We start from the raw sequence: 20,118 nt of genomic DNA, 5'->3' as shown, positions 1-20,118 counted from the left end.
CTTGGAGGCTCAATTTTGATGGGGCTTCTAATGCAGTCGGAAATGGAATTGGGGCAGTCTTGGTATCTCCGAATGGCGATCATTATCCTTTTATGTGCAAGTTGGACTTTGATTGCACAAACAATATGGCTGAATATGAAGCATGCATCATGGGACTTCAAGCAGTTATAGAGCGAGGTATAAAAACTCTAGAAGTATATGGGGATTCGGCGTGGTTGTTTATCAGCTTAGAGGTGAATGGGAGACGAGGGACCCTAAATTGATTAGTTATCGAAAGGTAGTTTTGGGGTTACTTGAGGAATTTGATAACATCACCTTCAATTATCTCCCACGAGACAAAAATCAGATGACAGATGCTTTAGTAACCTTGGCCTCAATGATCAAGGCAAATAAAGAAGAAGAAATGAAGCCAATTCAAATGAGTGTTTACGAGGCTCCAGCTCATTGTTGTAACATTGAAAGGGAGGGAAATGACAATAACCCCTGGTATCAAGATATATTGCGATACGTGAGAGATCGTAAATACCCTGAACAGGCCAGTGAAAATGACAAACGAACCTTGAGGAGGTTAGCTTGTGACTATGTTTTAGACGGAGATATCATGTACAAAAGACGAAAAGACCAAGTACTTCTGAGATATGACGATGCTGTGGAAGCTAAGTTAATTCTAGAAGAAGTTCACGAAGGTGTATGCGGGACGCATGTAAATGGGTTCATGATGGCAAGGTAAATAATGAGATCTGGCTATTATTGGGCCACTATGGAAAGGGATTGCATCAGTTACACCAAGAAATGCCATAAGTGCCAGATTTATGGGGATAAAATTCATGTACCACCTTCACCTTTGCATGTTATGACTTCTCCATGGCCCTTTTCCATGTGGGGCATGGATGTTATTGGACCAATATCACCGAGAGCTTCGAATGGACATCGGTTTATCTTTGTAGTAATTGACTACTTCACAAAATGGGTAGAGGCTGCTTCTTATGCGAATGTTACTAAGTCAGCTGTGAGTCGATTCTTGAAGAAGGAGATCATTTGTCGGTATGGAATGCCTGAGATCATATCCGACAATGCATTAAACCTAAACAACAAAACGATAGCAGAAGTTTGCGACCAGTTCAAAATTAAGCATCACAATTCTTCTCCCTATCGTCCAAAAATGAATGGGGCGGTAGAAGCTGCCAACAAGAACATTAAGAAAATAGTGGGGAAGATGACTGAGACCTATAGAGATTGGCATGAGAAGTTACCGTTTGCACTCTTGGCCTATCAAACATCTGTCAGAACCTCTACTGGGGCAACTCCATTCTCGTTAGTTTACGGGATGGAAGCAGTATTACCTATTGAAGTAGAAATACCTTCTCTTCAACTTTTGACAGAAGTAAAGTTAGATGAAGCTGAGTGGGTTCAATCCCGGTATGACCAGTTGAACTTGATTGAAGAAAAGAGGCTAAAAGCCATTCGACATGGTCAGATGTATCAAAAGCGAATGATGCGAGCTTATAACAAGAAAGTTCGACCAAGAGAATTCCATGAGGGAGACCTTGTACTGAAAAAGATCATTCCTATTCAAAAGGATTTCAGAGGAAAATGGATGCCGAATTGGGAAGGGCCGTATGTTGTAAAGAAAGCTTTCTCCGGTGGTGCATTGATCTTAGCAGAAATGGATGGGAAAAATTTACCTAATCCAGTGAACTCGGACTCAGTTAAAAAATACTTTGTCTAAAGAAGAAGAGAATCTAAGGTGAAAACCCGCAAAGGGCACCCTGAAAAAAAAATCAAAAACGGAGAGGCCAAGGTGAAAACCCGCAAAAGGCACCTTGTGACCAAAAGGTTTTTGAGTTGAAAACCTGTAAGGGCAGCTCAAATTTTGAAGAGTACACAGTAATCTTGTTACAAAGAGCGAAGAATGCTACAAACTGGGGCATCAACAGAGTACTTGGGATCTTTTAAACACATTTTCAACTCAAGAAAGACTTCATAGAGCTGGTGTATAGGCACTCAAGCGGTGATATCTGGAGGATCTAACTTCTATCTTGTTTTCCATCTTTAGATTCTATTCCTTCCTAAAGATAGACATTCAGATTAATTTCCTTTGTATTCTTTCTTCTTAATTCATTCAAATTCAATTATTCATAAAGATTTATTCATCTTTCATGTTGCATTGAAATAATGATAAATGAACTAAATATGTTTACAAATGAAGTTTTGCGCATTACTCTGAAATTTCTAGACAATACAAGAAACTAAAATAGGACAATTGTTTGAGAAATTCACGTAAGTAAAGGATGAAGGAACTCGAGGAATTTCTTTCATCCAGTCTAAAGGGAAAATGAACAAAATCAATGATTAAATTTTAAGAAAAGATTGTTTTACAAACATCCTCAGCGGATCGTAGCATTGGAGGAAGGGTACAGGCCTACGGGCTGAGCGTGAATGAAGCTTTGAGAAAAGAAAGGCAAATGAAAGAATGAATGATGACGTCTTGGATAGGGGTCATATTCATGACATTTTGCATCATAACATGTTTAATTAGGAACATTTGACTCACTTCGAGCATGGCATCCTAATTATCAAGCATAATCATTCTACAAGATGACGCGCCTTAATCACTTAAGCAGTAGGGTAATAGGCCGCAACATAACAGATCTGGCCTGCAGATGTTATACTGAAGTAGATCCAAGATGGTTTGGGATCCTTGTGTTTACAAGGAGCAAATCGAAGACATAGCTAATTTGGCTTTCACGTGATTACGATGAAGCAAATTTAAGATGATTTGTCGTCTCTGTATTGTCAGAGAATGAATCGAAGTTTGGCATCTTCACTTTGATGGAGAGCAGACACATAGAAGATCTCGCCTTCAGATGATTTCACTGAAGCAGATCCAAGATGGTTTGGCATCCTTGTGTTTACAAGGAACAAATCGAAGACATAGATGATTTGGCTTTCACGTGATTACGAGAAAGCAAATCTAAGATAATTTGTCGTCTCTGTATCGTCAGAGAACGAATCGAAGTTTGGCATCTTTACTTTGATGGAGAGCAGACACATAACAGATCTCGCCTTCAGATGATTTCACTGAAGCAGATCCAAGATGGTTTGGCATCCTTGTGTTTACAAGGAACAAATCGAAGACATAGCTGATTTGGCTTTCACGTGATTACGAGAAAGCAAATCTAAGATGATTTGTCGTCTCTGTATCGTCAGAGAACGAATCGAAGTTTGGCATCTTCACTTTGATGGAGAGCAGACACATAGCAGATCTCACCTTCGGATGTTTATGCTGAAGCGGATCCAAGATGGTTTGGCATCCTTATGCTTACAAGGAGCAAATCGAATCATAGTTGATTTAGCTTTCACGTGCTTACGTTAAAGCAAATCTAAGATGATTTGGCATCTCTGTATTGTCAGGGAAAAAATCGAAGAAATAGATTTGGCGTCTCTGTAGTAGACGGGGGGCAGATCAAAGATAGCAGATATCGCCTTCCTGAGTTACAGTGAAGCAGATCGAAGATTTCAGCATGGCATCCTTGTGCTTATAGGGAACAAGTTGAAGATAGCAGATTTGGCATCCCTGTGCTTATAGGGAACAGATCGAAGATAGCAGATCTGACATTCCTATGCTTAGAGTGAAGCAGATCGAAGATTTCGCATGGCATCCCTGTGCTTATAGGGAACAAGTTGAAAACAGCAGATTTGGCATCCCTGTGCTTATAGAGAACAGATCGAAGATAGCAGATCTGACATTCCTGTGCTTACAGTAAAGCAGATCGAAGATTTCAGCATGGCATCCCTGTGCTTATAGGGAACAAGTTGAAAAACAGCAGATTTGGCATCCCTGTGCTTATAGGGAACAGATCGAAGATAGTAGATATGACATTCCTGTGCTTACAGTAAAGCAGATCGAAGATTTCAGCATGGCATCCCTGTGTTTATAGGGAACAAGTTGAAGATAGCAGATTTGGCGTCCCTGTGTTTATAGGGAACAGATCGAAGAAGCAGATCGAAGAACTCAAAACTCGACAAGCCCGAGCAAAATTGGGTCTTTTTAGTCTTTGCTCTATTCCTGTTAACACAACAATGAGCAAAGAGGGGCAGCTGTAGAACCCATATTTTGCCCGGGCCTTAAAATAAATAAACCAAATTTTGAAAAAAAAATAAAGAAAAAAATCAAAATGCCCATTAGAAGTCCATTTACAAACAAAGCTACCAACCCAATTACAACCCAAAAATTAAAACCTAAAAGAAGCCCAAAAGCTTAGAAACCCTAGCCCACAACCTATTTTCAGAAATTAGAAACCCTAGCCGCAAGCCTCAACCACCCACTTCCAACCACTACCAAGTGGCACATGCCTCCACCACCGTTTGCCTGCCATACAAAAAGAAGAAAAGATAGCAAATATATATAATAAAGTTTGTAAATGGCTATAAAAGCCATACTAGAACCGATTGTAAAAGGGGGGATCGATGGTATTTTGAGGAAGAATCGATTGATTTTTGGAGAGAAGACATTGTATTAAGGGGGGTTGTATTACAGAGATTTTCGGGAGAAATCAAAAGGAGAAAACAAGTTCAAAAGGTGTTTGTCCTTATTTTTATTTTTGATCTTCTTTCTATTCGTTCATTTTATCTATTTTACAAATATTTTAACACAAAAAAAACTTGAAAAATAAAAAAGAGGAAAAGAGGGAAGGAACTTATCGATGTTCGGTTTTCCAACATTGTGGACGACCGAGGAAGCCACCGCCAAGGATCGGTGGCCGAAATCCGAATGGATTCTTGAGTTTTATGGTGTTTCTCATTAATTTTTGAAGGTTTTTGGGTTGTTTTAACCCTAAATCTGGGCTCTACTCGAGAAGAGAAGCGAAAAAAGGCCTCGGAAGATTTTTCGCCCACCGTGGACGGCGGCGTCGCCGTCGGTGGCCGGTGGCTGGTGACCGGCGTGACGATTGATGGCCGGTCCGATGACCGGAGGGGAAGGGTTGAGAGAGTTGAGAGCCTTCTTTTTATTTTGAAAAATGAATGTAGGGTGGTAAGGTGGTGTTTTAACTCTTTTTTTTTGTTGTTTTTTTTCCTTAAAAAAAGGTTTTTTATGATAAAAAAAAGAGAAAATAAAGTATGGTTTTAATTAATAATAAAAACAAAATAGTATGGGGGGATGGTTTTAATTAATAATAAAAACAAAATAGTATGAGGGAATAGTTTTAATTAATAATAAAACAAAATAGTATGGGAGAGTAGTTTTAATTAATAATAAAACAAAGTAGCATGGGGGGAGTGGAATCAACTTTTTTGCTTGGGACCATGCATGTTACCTTTAATTGGGTAATTTTCGCAATTGGTCCCCTCCTTTGTGCTAGCCTTCAATCGGGCCATATTTAAGTTTTATATTATTTTAAATTGGCCATGCAATCTGTGTGCTATTTCAATTTGCCCCCTTTGCGCGGTATTTTAAGATTTGGGGCATTTTTAATTTTACATCTCGGACATTTATACGCAATTAATTTTAGCCCAAAATTCTGTTTCAATAATTTGTTTTACTTGTAAGTTATCTCTTGGATTTTGTTTCTTCTCTCAATTAAGTTTCAGTTATTCTTTTTAGAATAAACATGTTTCTAGATATTATTTTGATTTCATACTTTTGTAATTATTATTTTTCTCTTTTCTTCTTTTTTTTTACGTGCATATCTGTTTATATGAAATACCTTTATATTATTATTACTACTATATGTATATTTATAATATTACTAATAGTTTATTTTTTACATTATTATGTATATACCATGTAAATATTTTAATATTATATTATGTATACATTATATATATATATATATATCTTTTAATATTGTATTTTTATTGTTTTGCATATGCCCTAATATTATATCGTTTATATTTTTTTTATTTCCCATATTATCTTACTTTATATATTTTTTAACTATATCTATTTATGTAGTATTATTAATAGTTGTTTCTAATATTATGATTATTTCTAATATGTATATATTATGTATTTACCTTCAATATTATATATCGTATATTTCTAATACTATTACGTTATTAGTACTATTACACTATTATTATATTTTTACCCATTACTCTTTAAATACACTTGTTTTACCTTTTACTCTTCACTCACTATATATATATTGTTTACTTATCTATATATTCACATACATATATATAATTTCACACATCATTCCAAAATTTTTATTTGTATTATTACTATTAATATTATTATTATCTTCACTATACTATCATTCTTTAGTCTTACATAATGATTGTTTATTTATTACTAGTTTTTTTTAATCTCGAATATTTCCTAGCTTATTTGTTATTATCTTTTTATTCGTTTTATTCATTTATTTGTTACCTCGAAATAAGATTTTTTGCAAATAAGGCAATGCTTGGTGTTTGGAAATTTTGAGAAAGCAGTGCCCTAACTTATTGGGTTGCCACTTTTCTCGTTGAATTCGAATAATTAAGTACCCTTCTAAGTTTTTTTAGAGGTTTTCTAAATGCAAGCCACTATCTTGGAATTTCAAAGCAATATATCCTAACTTATTGGATATAGCGTTTTGCTGTTTCGAGATAGGAATTTCAAAAAAGGGATAACTTAATGTCAATACTTTGACGCTAGTGAATCCCAATTTTCAAAGTTAAAATATTTTAAAGAGGACTACATCTTAAATTTTTTTTTCTTTCACATTAAAGACATTTGATAATCAATTAGGTACCAATTTTTGGGCGTTACGAGGGTGCTAATCATTCCTCGTACGTAACCGACTCCCGAATCCGTTCTTTTATTTCATGGACCAAAACTAATGATTTTAAAACAAAATGTTTTAAAGGTGATCCAATCACACCTAAAAAGATTGGTGGCGACTCCCGTTTTCGTTTTTTAAAATCGATTCCCATTTTCCAAAACTCGATTTGAAAATGGTTTCGACAATTATTTTTTGGAACTTTTTTTTTAAGCATGAAAGTAAGTTGAGTTGTAATTTGATTGATTTCCATTATTTTTCTTTTCACTTTGCAGCATGGTAGTCTGTAGTTTCGATACTGGTTATATCAATCGTTGCAAATCGTCTCGATATTGAACTAGAATAAAATAGTTTAAGTTTTACTTCAATTAAAATTTCATTGAGCTTTGATTCATTTCAATTAATATTTGCTTCTATCGGTGAGTATTGATTCCTATAAAGGAATTTTTAATATTTCCCATTTCTTTCTTAACTACTTCTTTATATAATTGCTTTTAAAAATAATATTCATTAAATTGTTGAACTTAATTAATAATTTTAAATTTTATATTTACATATTATAATTAAAAAATATTTGCAAGTATATTATATATAATATTTTAAAAAATGATAAATACAAAACTACATACTAAAACACAACAACGCACACTCATATTAAAACAAAAACGATACATAAATAGTTACGATAAGCTAAGAATAATTTGTCATAAATTTGATCGGCTCAAGTCCAAACAATATAGGTTAAAAAAAACCTAAACCCTAAGTTAGAATTTTATTTTTAATTTATTTTTATTTTTTTAAACATGATATTTTATGAATATAGCATGAAACACACTCTTTCAAGATACAACAAAGAAATGGAAGAAGATCATTCTCAAGAACATCCTTCTGATGAGCAACAAGCTGAGGTGTATATATACATATATATATATATATATATATCAGACCCATACTGAAATAGTTCAACAACTAGTAATTTTGTAAAACTGCTTGAATGGGTTGGTAAAGACTAATCTTTTTTATGAAGCTTCAAAGCTAAATGTGTCACAGTGAGTTTTCTATCAATCTTTGTATGAACTTCCCCTGCTTTGGAACGTTTCAACAGTGATATTATCAATGTTTATGATAAAGTAAATGGAGAATTTGTTCTTCTACCATTCCTTTCCTGTGTTGGACCATATTTTGGTATTTGGAACATAGTTGTATTTGCACTTTTATCTTTTTCATTGATTTTCTTTTGCAGGAGGCATTTGGAAATCATGGAGATAATTGGTGAGAACCTTGAAGTGAAGGAACCAAATATTTTATTTATTTGGCTTTCTACTTTCATTCAACTTCGGAAACCATGAAATTGGTGGCAGAGAAAAGGGGAAATGGTACCGCTGGGAGGTGTACATACCTTGGGGTGATGAAGCCTTGAATAGTGGGCATCCAAAGAGGGCAATACCAACATATGAGCACAACAATGGCATGAAATATTTTACTTTAAAAAAAAGAAGATGCCAAGGCGAAAACCCATAAAGAGTATATTGAGACCAAAGGGATTTTAAGTTGAAAATTCAAAAAAGGCAACTCAAATATTGACCGAAGAATGGGCATGAAATAGTCGTTTCCCCTTAGAGACAACAAAGAAGAGAAACTTTACATCTTGAGGCATCAACAAAGTATTTTAGACATCCTAAACATATATCAGCCTTGGAATGGGCCTAGCAAGTTTGCTTGGAAAAGCTCATACTAGGATATCTGGGGCACCTGATTTTATTTTCACTCATTTTGTATTCTGGCAATGTTTGTCACTTTGATTAATCTTTTCATTAAGGGCTTTGCTCTTAATAAATTTTAGTCTTATTTATTTTTTTACGACCTTTTTAAGCATTTTTGCATTGAAATAGCGGTTAGTGGATTAACAATGTCAAAGTATAAAAGGATCTGTATATCACTTTGAAATTTTCTAAATAGAACTAATCAAATTTAAAAGTTGCAAAGGTCTTAGAATGATTGCTTGTTTTAGATGACATTTGGAACGAGAATTATAATGATTGGACCATCTTACTGTCTCCATTTGGAGTAGGGACCACTATCATTGTAACCACTCGTCTTCAAATTGTTTCATCTATTGTGGATCCGCTCAAAGCTTTTCATTTGGATAAACTATCCAATGATTTTTTATCCATATTTACTCAACATGCATTAAAAGGGAGGGATACACTACGCAGTATGGTATGTAGTTAAAGAGCTCGATTTAAGCATTAACACAAGAGAGTTCACGGACCTGCAATTTTGGTGTTTTCACTTGTAAAACACTGGTGACATTGAGATTGTACTTCGTTGGAACTTGCAGCCTTAGTGTTTCCACAAACTATTGTCTACCGATCTCAAAGTTGTCTATCCTAGTTCTCAGAAATTCTCAGATGATGAATCCATTCGAAAGCAACTTTTGAGCTGCAATAATTCACTTGATGAAGAATTGTTTTTTCGATCATGTGGATTGAATGACACTAATGAACTCAGTGTTTAAGTGACTGACTGCGTGACTTCATTTAACCAAGTTTTACTTGAAGGTACGGAAGGAAGCTCCATCTTGTTTATTATTTCATATCAATATAATCCCTGTGATTATAGATGGATGCATCATCAAATTTTCAGAGCATCCCTTATTTTGTCATGCTCAGACCAACCCTTTAAAAGATAGGCAAAGATGGTGATTCGCTGATATTTGGTTTTTGTAAGACAGATAATATGGTAAATGTGATATATTATTTGATCGTTTTTACAGGCAATCTAAAGCTTGAAAGCCTTACTTTTATTACATTTCCACCTAACCATAGTTGCATTTGCTTTACCATTATGGGTTAAGTAGTGCTTCCAATTTCTCTATTTGCTTTCTTCTCAACTCCAAGGAAGGCCAAAATGACACAATCGTTAATAATCAAATAATTTATTTTTAAGTTTTTTACCTTCTAAAAAGAACTAAGTATTATCAATATATTCATTCTGATTCAATTACTATTTAATTAATAAAATCATATTATTTAATTTTAAAAAAAATATAAATATTACTGTGAAATAACTTTCCTCACTTTGATCTTTTGAGATAATTTTAAAAGAAAATTGAATTTAAAAACTAAAAAATAAAATAAAATAAAATAATTTTTTATAAAGATAGACCGCCAAATAAATTATAATAGCTAAAAAAAAGTATACAAATAATTGCAGGAAGATAAGAAATGGGGTTTTTTATTAAAGAAGTACAAAAAAAATAAAAAAATTCTAAAATAATATAACATAAAAAGTAATTACGGAAATGATATGTTCAGGTGGTCACGCCACTGTAAGAGGCGGCACCACCCTGATTCTGACATGCAATAATAAAAAAAACAGTAGAAAGAAAAAAAAAGAAACGCTAAAAAGATGCTGAAAAAAAAAACTGTTGAAAAAAAAAAGGCTGCTGAAAAGAAAAAAGCTGAAGTAGACTGGTCATGGGCCTGCCACAGGCGGCACCAATGATGCCAGTGGTAGAGGCGGCACCGATGGTGCCACTGCCACCAGCGGCACCGTGACATGACCGGTCATGGATAGGGGTTTTGTCTTCTTCTCTGTTTTGGACCATATGTTATGGTCCTAACTCATTTGGGGAAGAAATGAGAGAAAAGAAAGAAGAGAAGAAGAAAAGAAGAGAAGAAGGAGCAAGCAGACGGTGAGGGAAGGGAAGAAAAAAGAGAGAAAAAGAGAAGGAGAAAAAGAGGGAGGGAAGGAAAAAGAAGGAAAAAAAGGGGTAAATTTTTTTAAGTAAATAATTTATTTCTTTTAGATACTGTTATTATTGTTGATTTAATTTTAATTTAATTTAAATTTAATTTATAAATTTATTTTTTTCAAGGTATTTTTTGGTTAAAAAGAGATATTAAGGCATGTTTATATTTATTTTATGTTTTCGTTCATTCCTAATTTATTTTTAATTTTTATTGAAGTAAAAAAGTTTATGTATTTTATGTGTAAAGAACGTTTTATTATTATTATTATTTTATGTAATTTATTTGTTAAGTGTCTTTCAAGTTGATTAGATATATTATTTCTTATAAAATTTCTTTGGCATGTTATATTCTGATTATTTTAATTTTTTTATTTTTTATGTGATGTGGTTTTTATATTATTTTACAAAAATAATATAAAAAATAAAATATGAAAAAAAAAATATGAAAAGAAATAAAATATGAAAAAAATACAATAAAATATGAAAAAAGTATAAAAAATAATATAAAAAATAAAATCTGAAAATTTTAAAAATACAAACAAAGTGGCAAAATTAGGATTATTTAAAAAACACTAAAATAATATATTTGAAATATTATGTACTAAAATAAGATAAAAATAAAATACAAAAATAGTATATTTTAAAAAATAAAATCCGAATATTTTAGAAATAGAAACAAAGGTGCTGCCTATGCGACCCACACCACCGGTGCCGCCTCTGGCACCTACACCACCTTTTTTTCATTTTTTTTCGTTTTCAACATTTTTTTTACTGTTGCATGTCAGATTTAGGATGGTGCCGCCTCTCACAGTGGCGTGACCACCCTAAACATACTATTTTCGTAATTAATTTTTATATTGTATTATTTTAGAATTTTTTTATTTTTTTGTACTCTTTAGTAAAAAACCCTAAGAAATGAGAGGGTGCAATAATTTCTTGGAGTGGGACCTATTCCACTTTCATTGTCTTTTCCCCATCAACAGCCACTTGGGGTCAACCTTCTTTATCACAATCCAATGCCTTCCATCTCATAGTCTGAATTATTGGATGCTTAAAAAAATATTCTGCCAACTTCTTCAACTTTCACTAATTATACGGAGCCCATCTCTCTTTCTTTCTATTTTGGTCCCTGAATTTCCATTTTGGCTTTCTTCATTTCTCTCTTCATCTTCTTTCTCATAATTCCACCGTGTCTGTCATTGGAGAGGCTGCTCTGTCTGTGTTTCTGGAGCTGTTGGGGGGCAAGTTGCTCGACTCTGCACTCAACTTTGTCGCTGATCATAAGCAACTCCACCGGCAGCTCAAACACTGGCAGTCCATATTGCCCGATATCCAAGCAGTGCTAACCGATGCTGAGGAGAAGCAGATCAAGAACGAGAGTGTGAAGAAATGGTTGGACGACCTCCAGGACTTGCTTACGATGTGGATGACATCTTGGACGAGTTCGCTTATGAAGAGTTACGTCTCAAGCTCCAAAATACTCAAGCTCAAGCCAGCACTAGCAAGGTACGGAAACTCATTCCTACCTGCTTTACTGGTACTAGTCTCACTCTTACTTCTTTTGGGTTTAAGAATTCCATGATTCCCAAGGTCAAAGATATCACTGCTAGACTAAATAATTTGAATACTCGGAGGAGTAATTTGGGGTTGAGTAAGATCTTGTCCCAAGCTCCACCCTCCAAGGGAAATCAGCCCAGGCTTCAACCAACTTCCGTTATGGATGAAGCTGTGGAGTATGTTGGTAGACACAAGGAGAAGCAAAAAATGATTGAGTTGCTCAAAGGTAATAACTCCGATGGATTTTCAGTCCTTTCCATCGTGGTCATGGGAGGGATGGGTAAAACAACTCTTGCTCAGCTTGTTTACAATGACGCTACCATCAACGAGTCTTTTGATCTCAAGGCCTGGGTATGCGTTTCTGATAATTTTGATGCAATTGCTATAACAAAGGCAATTTTACAGTCCATCACTTCTGAGTCATGTGATTACAGTAACATGGATTTACTTCAAGTTAAGTTGAAGGAGAAATTGTCGGGGAAAAGTTTCTTGCTTGTTTTAGATGACATTTGGAACGAGAAATATAATGATTGGACCATCTTACGGTCTCCGTTTGGAGCAGGGACCAATATCATTGTAACGACTCGTCTTCAAATTGTTTCATCTATGGTGAAACCGCTCAAAGCTTTTCATTTGGATAAATTATCAGATGATGATTGTTTATCCATATTTACACAGCATGCATTAAACGCAAGAAATTTCGATGAACATCGCCAGTTTAAAGAAATTGGAGAGAAAATTGTTAGAAGGTGCAATGGCTTACCTTTGGCTGCAAAAGCCATTGGAAGCTTGCTACGCACGGTTATATATCATGGAGAATGGGAAAGAATATATGAGAGCGAGATATGGGACTTACCAGAAGAGCGATGTGGCATAATTCCAGCTTTGCGATTAAGCTACCATCATCTTCCGTCATACTTGAAACGATGTTTTGCATATTGCTCCATACTTCCTAAAGATTATGAATTTGAAAAATCAGTATTTTCAAGATCTAGTGTCAAGGTCATTTTTTCAGACATCCAGTAAAGATAAGTCCCGGTTCGTAATGCATGACCTTATCAATGATTTAGCTCAAGTAGTTGCAGGAAAGATATGCTCCAAATTGGAGGGCGATAAGCAACAAAAGTTCTCAAATCGCACTCGACATTCTTCTTATATTGTCAGCAGATATGACACAGTGAAGAAGTTCGAAGCATTTGATCAAGTGAAACAATTACGTACTTTTCTACCTTTACAGTTGTCACGTTATTGGCAGCTTTATTTAACTAATGTTGTTTTGGTTGATTTGTTGCCAAGACTTGGCTACTTAAGAGTGCTTTCTTTGAGTGGGTATAAGATCACTGAGTTGCCTGATGATGTTTTTGAAAATTTAAAACATCTTCGCTGCTTAAATTTTTCTGGCACTGATATCAAATACTTACCTGATTCTTTGTGCACTCTTTACCATTTGGAAACTTTATTATTAAAAAAGTGTTCCAAGCTTCGAAGGTTACCTTCAAAGATGGGAAATCTTGTCAATTTGCATTATCTTGATATCAGAGGTGCGAACTCAATTGAAAGGATTCCTTTTAGAATTGATAAGCTAACCAATCTTCAAAGGTTATCAAACTTTATCATAGGGGAAGGTGATGGTTGTCATATTAGAGATTTGAAATATTTGTCAAACCTCAAAGGTGATTTCCGTCTTTCTGGGTTGGAGAATGTTAATGGTGAAGATGCAGGGGAAGCCAAGTTAAATGAGAAGCAGGGGATTCATCGATTGGTATTGGAATGGGGTCAGGACATTAAGAAGGATACAAGGAAAAGAGAAGTTGAAGAATGGGTGTTAGACTCTCTTCATCCTTCGAAAAAGCTTGAGCAACTCGTCATTGAGAATTATGGTGGTGCAAAATTCTCTACTTGGATTGCAGATTCTTCCTTCAAGAATATGCTGTCATTGAAGCTTCACAACTGTAAAAATTGCAAATCTCTACCATCGATTGGAAGGTTATTGTTGTTAAAAGATCTTTCAATTAGCGGTTTGGGTCAAGTAAACAAGATTGGTGCTGAGTTGTTTGGAGAAAATCAATCAAATGCTTTTGCATCATTAGAGTCTCTGCATTTTGACAATATGCTGAATTGGGAGGAGTGGGACCTATGTGAAGATGGTGAGCAAGTATCGAAGTTCCCCATCCTTCGTGTTCTTTCAATCAGACAATGTCCTGTATTTGAGATTGTTGGTCACTTGTAATTTATTATTGCCAGGTATTTCTCAATATGTGGAATGTATATAGTTGATGTTCATTTAAAAGATTGCTCAAAGTTTGTGGATAGTTATTGTGGCAAGGTATTTTATTTTATTATGTAAATCTATTGTAATCTCTATTTTTTTATTAGTGAATTTCGTTTTCGGTTCTGCCAGTGGATGTAGGGGATATTCTCGAATCACGTAAATCATTGTGTTCACTTTCTCTAATTTCATTTTTGTGTTTTAAATTTCTTAATTTTTTTTCTCAATCCAAAACATAATTTTATTAATAAAACAACCACAATCAGAATAACAAATCATAAAAAATTAGATAGCCATGTATATCATGATGATTACACTCAAATATCAGCAGAAATCAAATGCATTAAAGCAAAATACTTAGAAAACAAAGCATCAAACTTTATAGCCACCCAAAATACTAACCTAACACCCTTTAACCCTTTTTTTTGCTAACAAGTCTGCAACATAGTTGTTTCCAACGTAGTCAATACCAGACTAGTTGATGCACTGCTTTTCTACTAGAATTGATACTTATTGGTATTAGTATATTTCCATGTACCGTTTTGAATTTATCGATATTTTTTAAAATATTTAATATATCTAAATAAAAAAATACAAATATCAAGTAAATGATTCTGAATAAGTTTCAAAATATAAAATATTTATCAATTATATAGAATACTGATTAATGAACTCCACAAATAAAATTCATCGTTCAATAAATTCAATATTAGCAAGAAAACAGAAGCCCAAGAATGAGGAGATTTTTCAATAAAAGAAGCTGAGTGAATTTTTCTTTGATAATGGGATGAGTGAATTTTTTTATTATATTTTAAATGTTAAAGTATGCTCAAAAAAAATTGTTAAACTTTACTTTCTAGTCTAATATTTTTTTTATTGGTTAATACATTTCAATTAAGTCTTTAGCCTAACAGAAAATAGTTAAAAGTTTTAGATTCCAATTTATGTGCCTGTCGATGCACCATGTTTCAGTTATTGCGACTAGAATTGGGCAAAATGAGCTGGTGCGAATAATCCAGACTAAAATTTTCACTGGTATAAAAAAGGTGTTGCTTGTTGTGCTATAACACTGAAACAGTGACACCGAGCGGTACAACTGAAACCATGGTGCAGAACTAACCACCATGGTTGCTCACCATTAAAAAAAGCTCAACTCTTTGTAAAATGAATTCCATATAATCCAAGCCATTAAAGAAATATCTGTAAAATGTTAAAATATGAATTAAAAAAAAAAACAGGTTTTGCTAGATAATTTTGGTAGATAAAATATTGATTTATACAGGTGTGTAGGTGTGTATTGACTCGTAAGGGTTGATAAAACTTATATATATTTTTGGATCACTTTTGATAATTGAAAATTGGGGTGTTTTTAATTATTTTGAGAAAAAAATTGGAGGTTTGTGTTTTTAATTTTGAACTTATATCAAAATATCCCTCTAGTTACGGTTTTGTAGAGGTAAATGGGAATATTATATACCTAAAAAGTTAACTTATATCAATAAGGTCGTCCTCTGCCCCTGAAATAAGAGAAGATGCCAGCTCCATTATGATACACCTGTGTTAAAAAAAGAAGAAGAAAGTCTTAATCATTATCCTTCCAAGGTGCCATTTTATGTGCATCATTATCCTTCAATTAACTGTTCAATGGAGGTTTGGAAATGGTGGTATTGATGGCTATAAAAGTAGCAATAGAGATGTTTTCAAGTTAGTTTCATAAGGTGCAACTTCCTTTGATTATAGAGTTTGATTTGAATACGGTCTCTAATTGGTTGAAATATAGAAGTCTTCGTCCATGGTCGCTAAGGAAGTTGTTTGCGAAAATAAAAGATGGATGTAGACATATTGCTGAAATCCAGTTTGCAGTCACTAATCATAAAAAGAATGGAATGGCGGAAACTCTAGCAAAGGTAGGCATGTCAAGGAAAAACTTTTTTAAAGCTGCTTGGTGATTTGCTGCTGAAGCAGAGTGGATGATGCTGGGATGATCTGCTGTTTTATGCAGCAGAGTATAACGGGGAAGTCTGTTGTTGAAGTTGTTTTTGTCTGCTAAGTAGTATTTGCTAGACTGTTTTGTTTTATTCTGTTCTCAACAATGACTTTGAAAAAAAGTTATCTTTCAATTATCAAATCTAGTCATAATCATGATGCTAAGAAAATTTCCAAGAGTAAAAAAATCTAATCATAATCATTTGTTATTATTTGGTATGGATGCTAAAGACTTTGGCTTCGTTTGGGGCGGCGGGGCGGTGCGGTGCGTTTAGCTTATTTTTTGTCTCACGCTATAGTATCGTTACAGTATCTAATCTCCCCGCCACCACTGTTTTTACACTAACCGCAAATAAACGCACTGCCCATCCAAACTCACCCTTTAGAGATATAAGAGGATGGCAGGAAAAAGAGAAGAAAATTAATGAAAGATAGTAAAGAGGACTTACATGTTTTCTTGGCTTAGGGAAGGAGTTTTATAAATTGGAAGTGAAATTTAAACATATTTTAATAAGATTTATATATATCTTTTTTGAGACAAAACCTGAATAACAAACGTAACTAACGCGATTTGAACCCAAGCCATATCTGAAGCAGTGAACACCTTAACCATCATATCATTTCATGGAGTTCAAATTTATATATATCTTTAAATAAAATAATAGGAGTTCAATAATTATTCAAATTAATATTTGAAAGGAATTAAATATTTCAATTTAAATTATTAATTAGATTTGTTTAGTAAAATAATTTAAATTGACGTTTTCTTTGGAGAGTTCAATTATTATTCAAATGGGATAAATATCAAAAGTATACATGAACTATAATTTAATGTTCAATTGTATAGATGAACTTTGATTTTGTACATATTTACTATTTTGCCCTTTAGTTACTAGTGTAAATAGAGCGTTATTTTTTTCATTTTGACACAGAACACAAAACACAGAAATAAAAAAACTCTTTTCTTCTCCTCCCCTCTCTCGCAACTCCCTCCTAAAATTCTGCCATTTTCCCTAAATTACATTAGGGATCGGCTGTGATCCCTCCAAACTTTCTTAGGAATTGATTCTAGTGTGATTTTCTTGAGAAGAGCAATACCAATTGAACCTTCTTTATTCGGGTGTACGAATATTGAAGCACCGCGTTAACCTTGATGGACGACATCCGCAACACGATTACACCGACCAGGGCGAATTCATTTATAAGAAAGTGGTTCTTCCATGGCACAATAAATTTTGATTTGTTAATTCTTGATTTATTTTCCAGTAAGTGCTAACAAGTTTGTTTTGAAATAGCATATTACCAACAAACACTAATTTAATAAATCTTATAAATGAAGACAAAACAAGCTATCATGTATGAAATTTAGTCGAGATAATATTATACCTTTCAATTGGGCAAGTCAAGTTGATTCTTCATCCTTCGAAAAAGCTTGAGCAACTCGTCATTCAGAATTATGGTGGTGCAAAATTCTCTACTTGGATTGCAGACCCTTCCTTCAAGAATATGTTGTCATTGGAGCTTCACGACTGTAAAAATTGCAAATCTCTACCACCAATTGGAAGGTTGTTGTTAAAAGATCTTTCAATTAGTGGCTTGGATCAAGTACATAAGATTGGTGCTGAGTTGTTTGGAGAAAATCAATCAAATGGTTTTGCATCATTAGAGTCTCTGTGTTTTGGCAATATGCTAAATTGGGAGGAGTGGGACCTATGTGAAGATGATGAGCAAGTATCGAAATTCCCCAGCCTTCATTTTCTTTCAATCAGTGGATGTCCTCTATTGTTGGGAAGGTTGCCAACCATCCTTCAATCCTTGCAGGAACTTGAAATCTATGAGTGTAAGAGACTGGTAGTTTCAATTTGAAGTTTTCCCTTGCTGTGTGAATTAAGCGTTAATGGGTGTGAAGAATTGGTGGATGAAGGTTCTTTGCCTGTACAGAAGGTTAACTTTTTGAAACATGTTTCTCTTTCAAATATTTCAAAGTTTAATATTTCAGCAGAGAGGATAATGTTGAGATTTGCAAACTTTGAAACCTTCAACATCTATGGTTGGAAGGAGTTGGGATCTTTATCGCAAATTGGGTTAAGATTAATTGGGCATCGTTTCATCACGATTAGGGATTGTCCGCAATTGGTCTCTTTGGAAACAGAGGAGGAGATATTGCAACTTGACAAGATTCCAGGTGTTGAATCTCTGGAAATAGGTAATTGTGAAAGGCTGAATAGACTACCAAAAGTCTTATATGCTTTCCCATTCATTACGACAATAGAACTTGAAAAGTGTCCAGGCTTGGTTTGTTTTGCAGAGAGTAACTTTCCTCCTGCTTTAAAAGAGCTGAGGATTGTGAATTGCGTGAATTTGCAATATTTGGTTGATGAAAAAGAAAATAATAATAAGAGTATGAGTAGCAACACTTGTCTTCTTGAGCACTTACATATACGCTCTTGTCTTCTTGAGTACTTACATATACGCTACTGTCCATCTCTAATATGGTTATCATCAAGGGGCGATATATGCAATCGGCTTCAACATCTCCACATTGAAAGTTGTTTAAAGCTAAGTAGCTTATTTTTAAACACCAAGTTACCCGTAATGCTTAAACATCTGAATATTAGGGATTGTCCAGTGTTGGAATGCATAGCCCAAGACTTCCTTGAAACCACTGATCTCGAAAGCATTCTAATTAGGCGTGCTGAGAAAATTAAATCATTACCGCGGGGATTAAACAAGCTCAGCCATCTTCAGGAGATTCGATTATCTAGGTGTCCAAATCTGGTTCCATTTGAAGAAAGTGGGTTGCCCACCACAAATCTCAGAGTTTTCTCAATTGAGGAATGTGAAAATTTTGGACTCCTTCCCAAGTGCATCCACAACTTCACCTCCCTTCAAAAATTAAAGGTGTGGAACTGTTCGGCTGACATATCCTTTCCAGTAGAGGGTTTCCCTACCAACCTCACATCACTTGCAATCTCAAAGGCTTCCAAAATTTATACATCACTTGTTCAATGGGGATTTAACAGACTCACCTCTCTTCAAGAACTGGCTATCAGCGGTGAAGGATGCTCAAGTGTCATGTCCTTTCCAGAAGAAGGGATAGGAAGAATGCTGCCTCCTTCTCTCAGATATATCTGCATTCGGAATTTTGAGAATTTGGAATACATGTGCTCGAAGGGCTTTCAACACCTCACCTCTCTTCAACAATTGCGAATTTATCGTTGTCCTAACCTCACATCTCTCCAGAAAAGGATATGCTTCTCTCGCTTGAGCAGCTACATATTTGCAATTGCCCATTGCTAGAAGAAGGACGAGAGAGATCCAAGATTGCCCATATACCTTTCGTTAGAATTGGTTTCAAAACAGTCATCCCGCGGGAATTTGATTGAAATTTAAGCTGCAAAATCTGGCATTGATTTCTCCACACTCAAACCACAGGTGTAAACGAATTTTAAACATTTATCAATTTCATACCTGTTCTTTATATATATATATGATTGTCCTCATGAAAAATATGATAATAGAAGTCAGTGTTATATATTTTGTATTCAATTTTTGCAGGCATTGAAGGCAAAACTGGCGAAAAATAGATGAGACCTTCAATTGATCTGCTTCAGCTTATTTGATTTATTAAGGCGGTTAGTCAATTCTCTGCAACATTTATTCAGCAAATTGAATGTTCTGTTTTTATCTGCATTTTCCAATTTCTAAGAAGTTGCTATGAAATTGGTATATGGGAATGGGATTTTAGTTAAAAATACTTGAGATTTCATTGTACTATTAACCAATGG

General features: G+C 34.3%; 3 protein-coding genes across 3 annotated transcripts; all 3 read left to right on the top strand.

Moving 5' to 3' along the window:
- Positions 1 to 11,545: 11,545 nt before the first annotated feature.
- LOC107924633 (putative disease resistance RPP13-like protein 1) lies at positions 11,546 to 14,470 on the top strand. The gene has a single exon (XM_016855161.2). The coding sequence runs from the start codon at positions 11,908 to 11,910 to the stop codon at positions 13,099 to 13,101; it is 1,194 nt and encodes a 397-aa protein (XP_016710650.2). The 5' UTR covers positions 11,546 to 11,907; the 3' UTR covers positions 13,102 to 14,470.
- On the top strand, positions 13,121 to 14,305 carry LOC121210110 (putative disease resistance RPP13-like protein 1). Its single transcript, XM_041082221.1, has one exon. The coding sequence runs from the start codon at positions 13,121 to 13,123 to the stop codon at positions 14,303 to 14,305; it is 1,185 nt and encodes a 394-aa protein (XP_040938155.1).
- Positions 14,471 to 17,836: 3,366 nt separating the features above from the next.
- On the top strand, positions 17,837 to 19,630 carry LOC107923499 (putative disease resistance protein At3g14460). The gene is made up of 2 exons (XM_041082220.1): positions 17,837 to 18,170; positions 18,255 to 19,630. The coding sequence occupies exons 1-2, from the start codon at positions 17,837 to 17,839 to the stop codon at positions 19,628 to 19,630; spliced, it is 1,710 nt and encodes a 569-aa protein (XP_040938154.1).
- The last annotated feature ends 488 nt before the right edge of the window (positions 19,631 to 20,118 follow it).

The sequence above is a fragment of the Gossypium hirsutum genome, chromosome A11 (genome assembly GCF_007990345.1).
Source record: "Gossypium hirsutum isolate 1008001.06 chromosome A11, Gossypium_hirsutum_v2.1, whole genome shotgun sequence".
Classification (NCBI taxonomy): Eukaryota; Viridiplantae; Streptophyta; class Magnoliopsida; order Malvales; family Malvaceae; genus Gossypium; species Gossypium hirsutum.
This window is presented reverse-complemented; position numbering and strand designations above follow the sequence as displayed.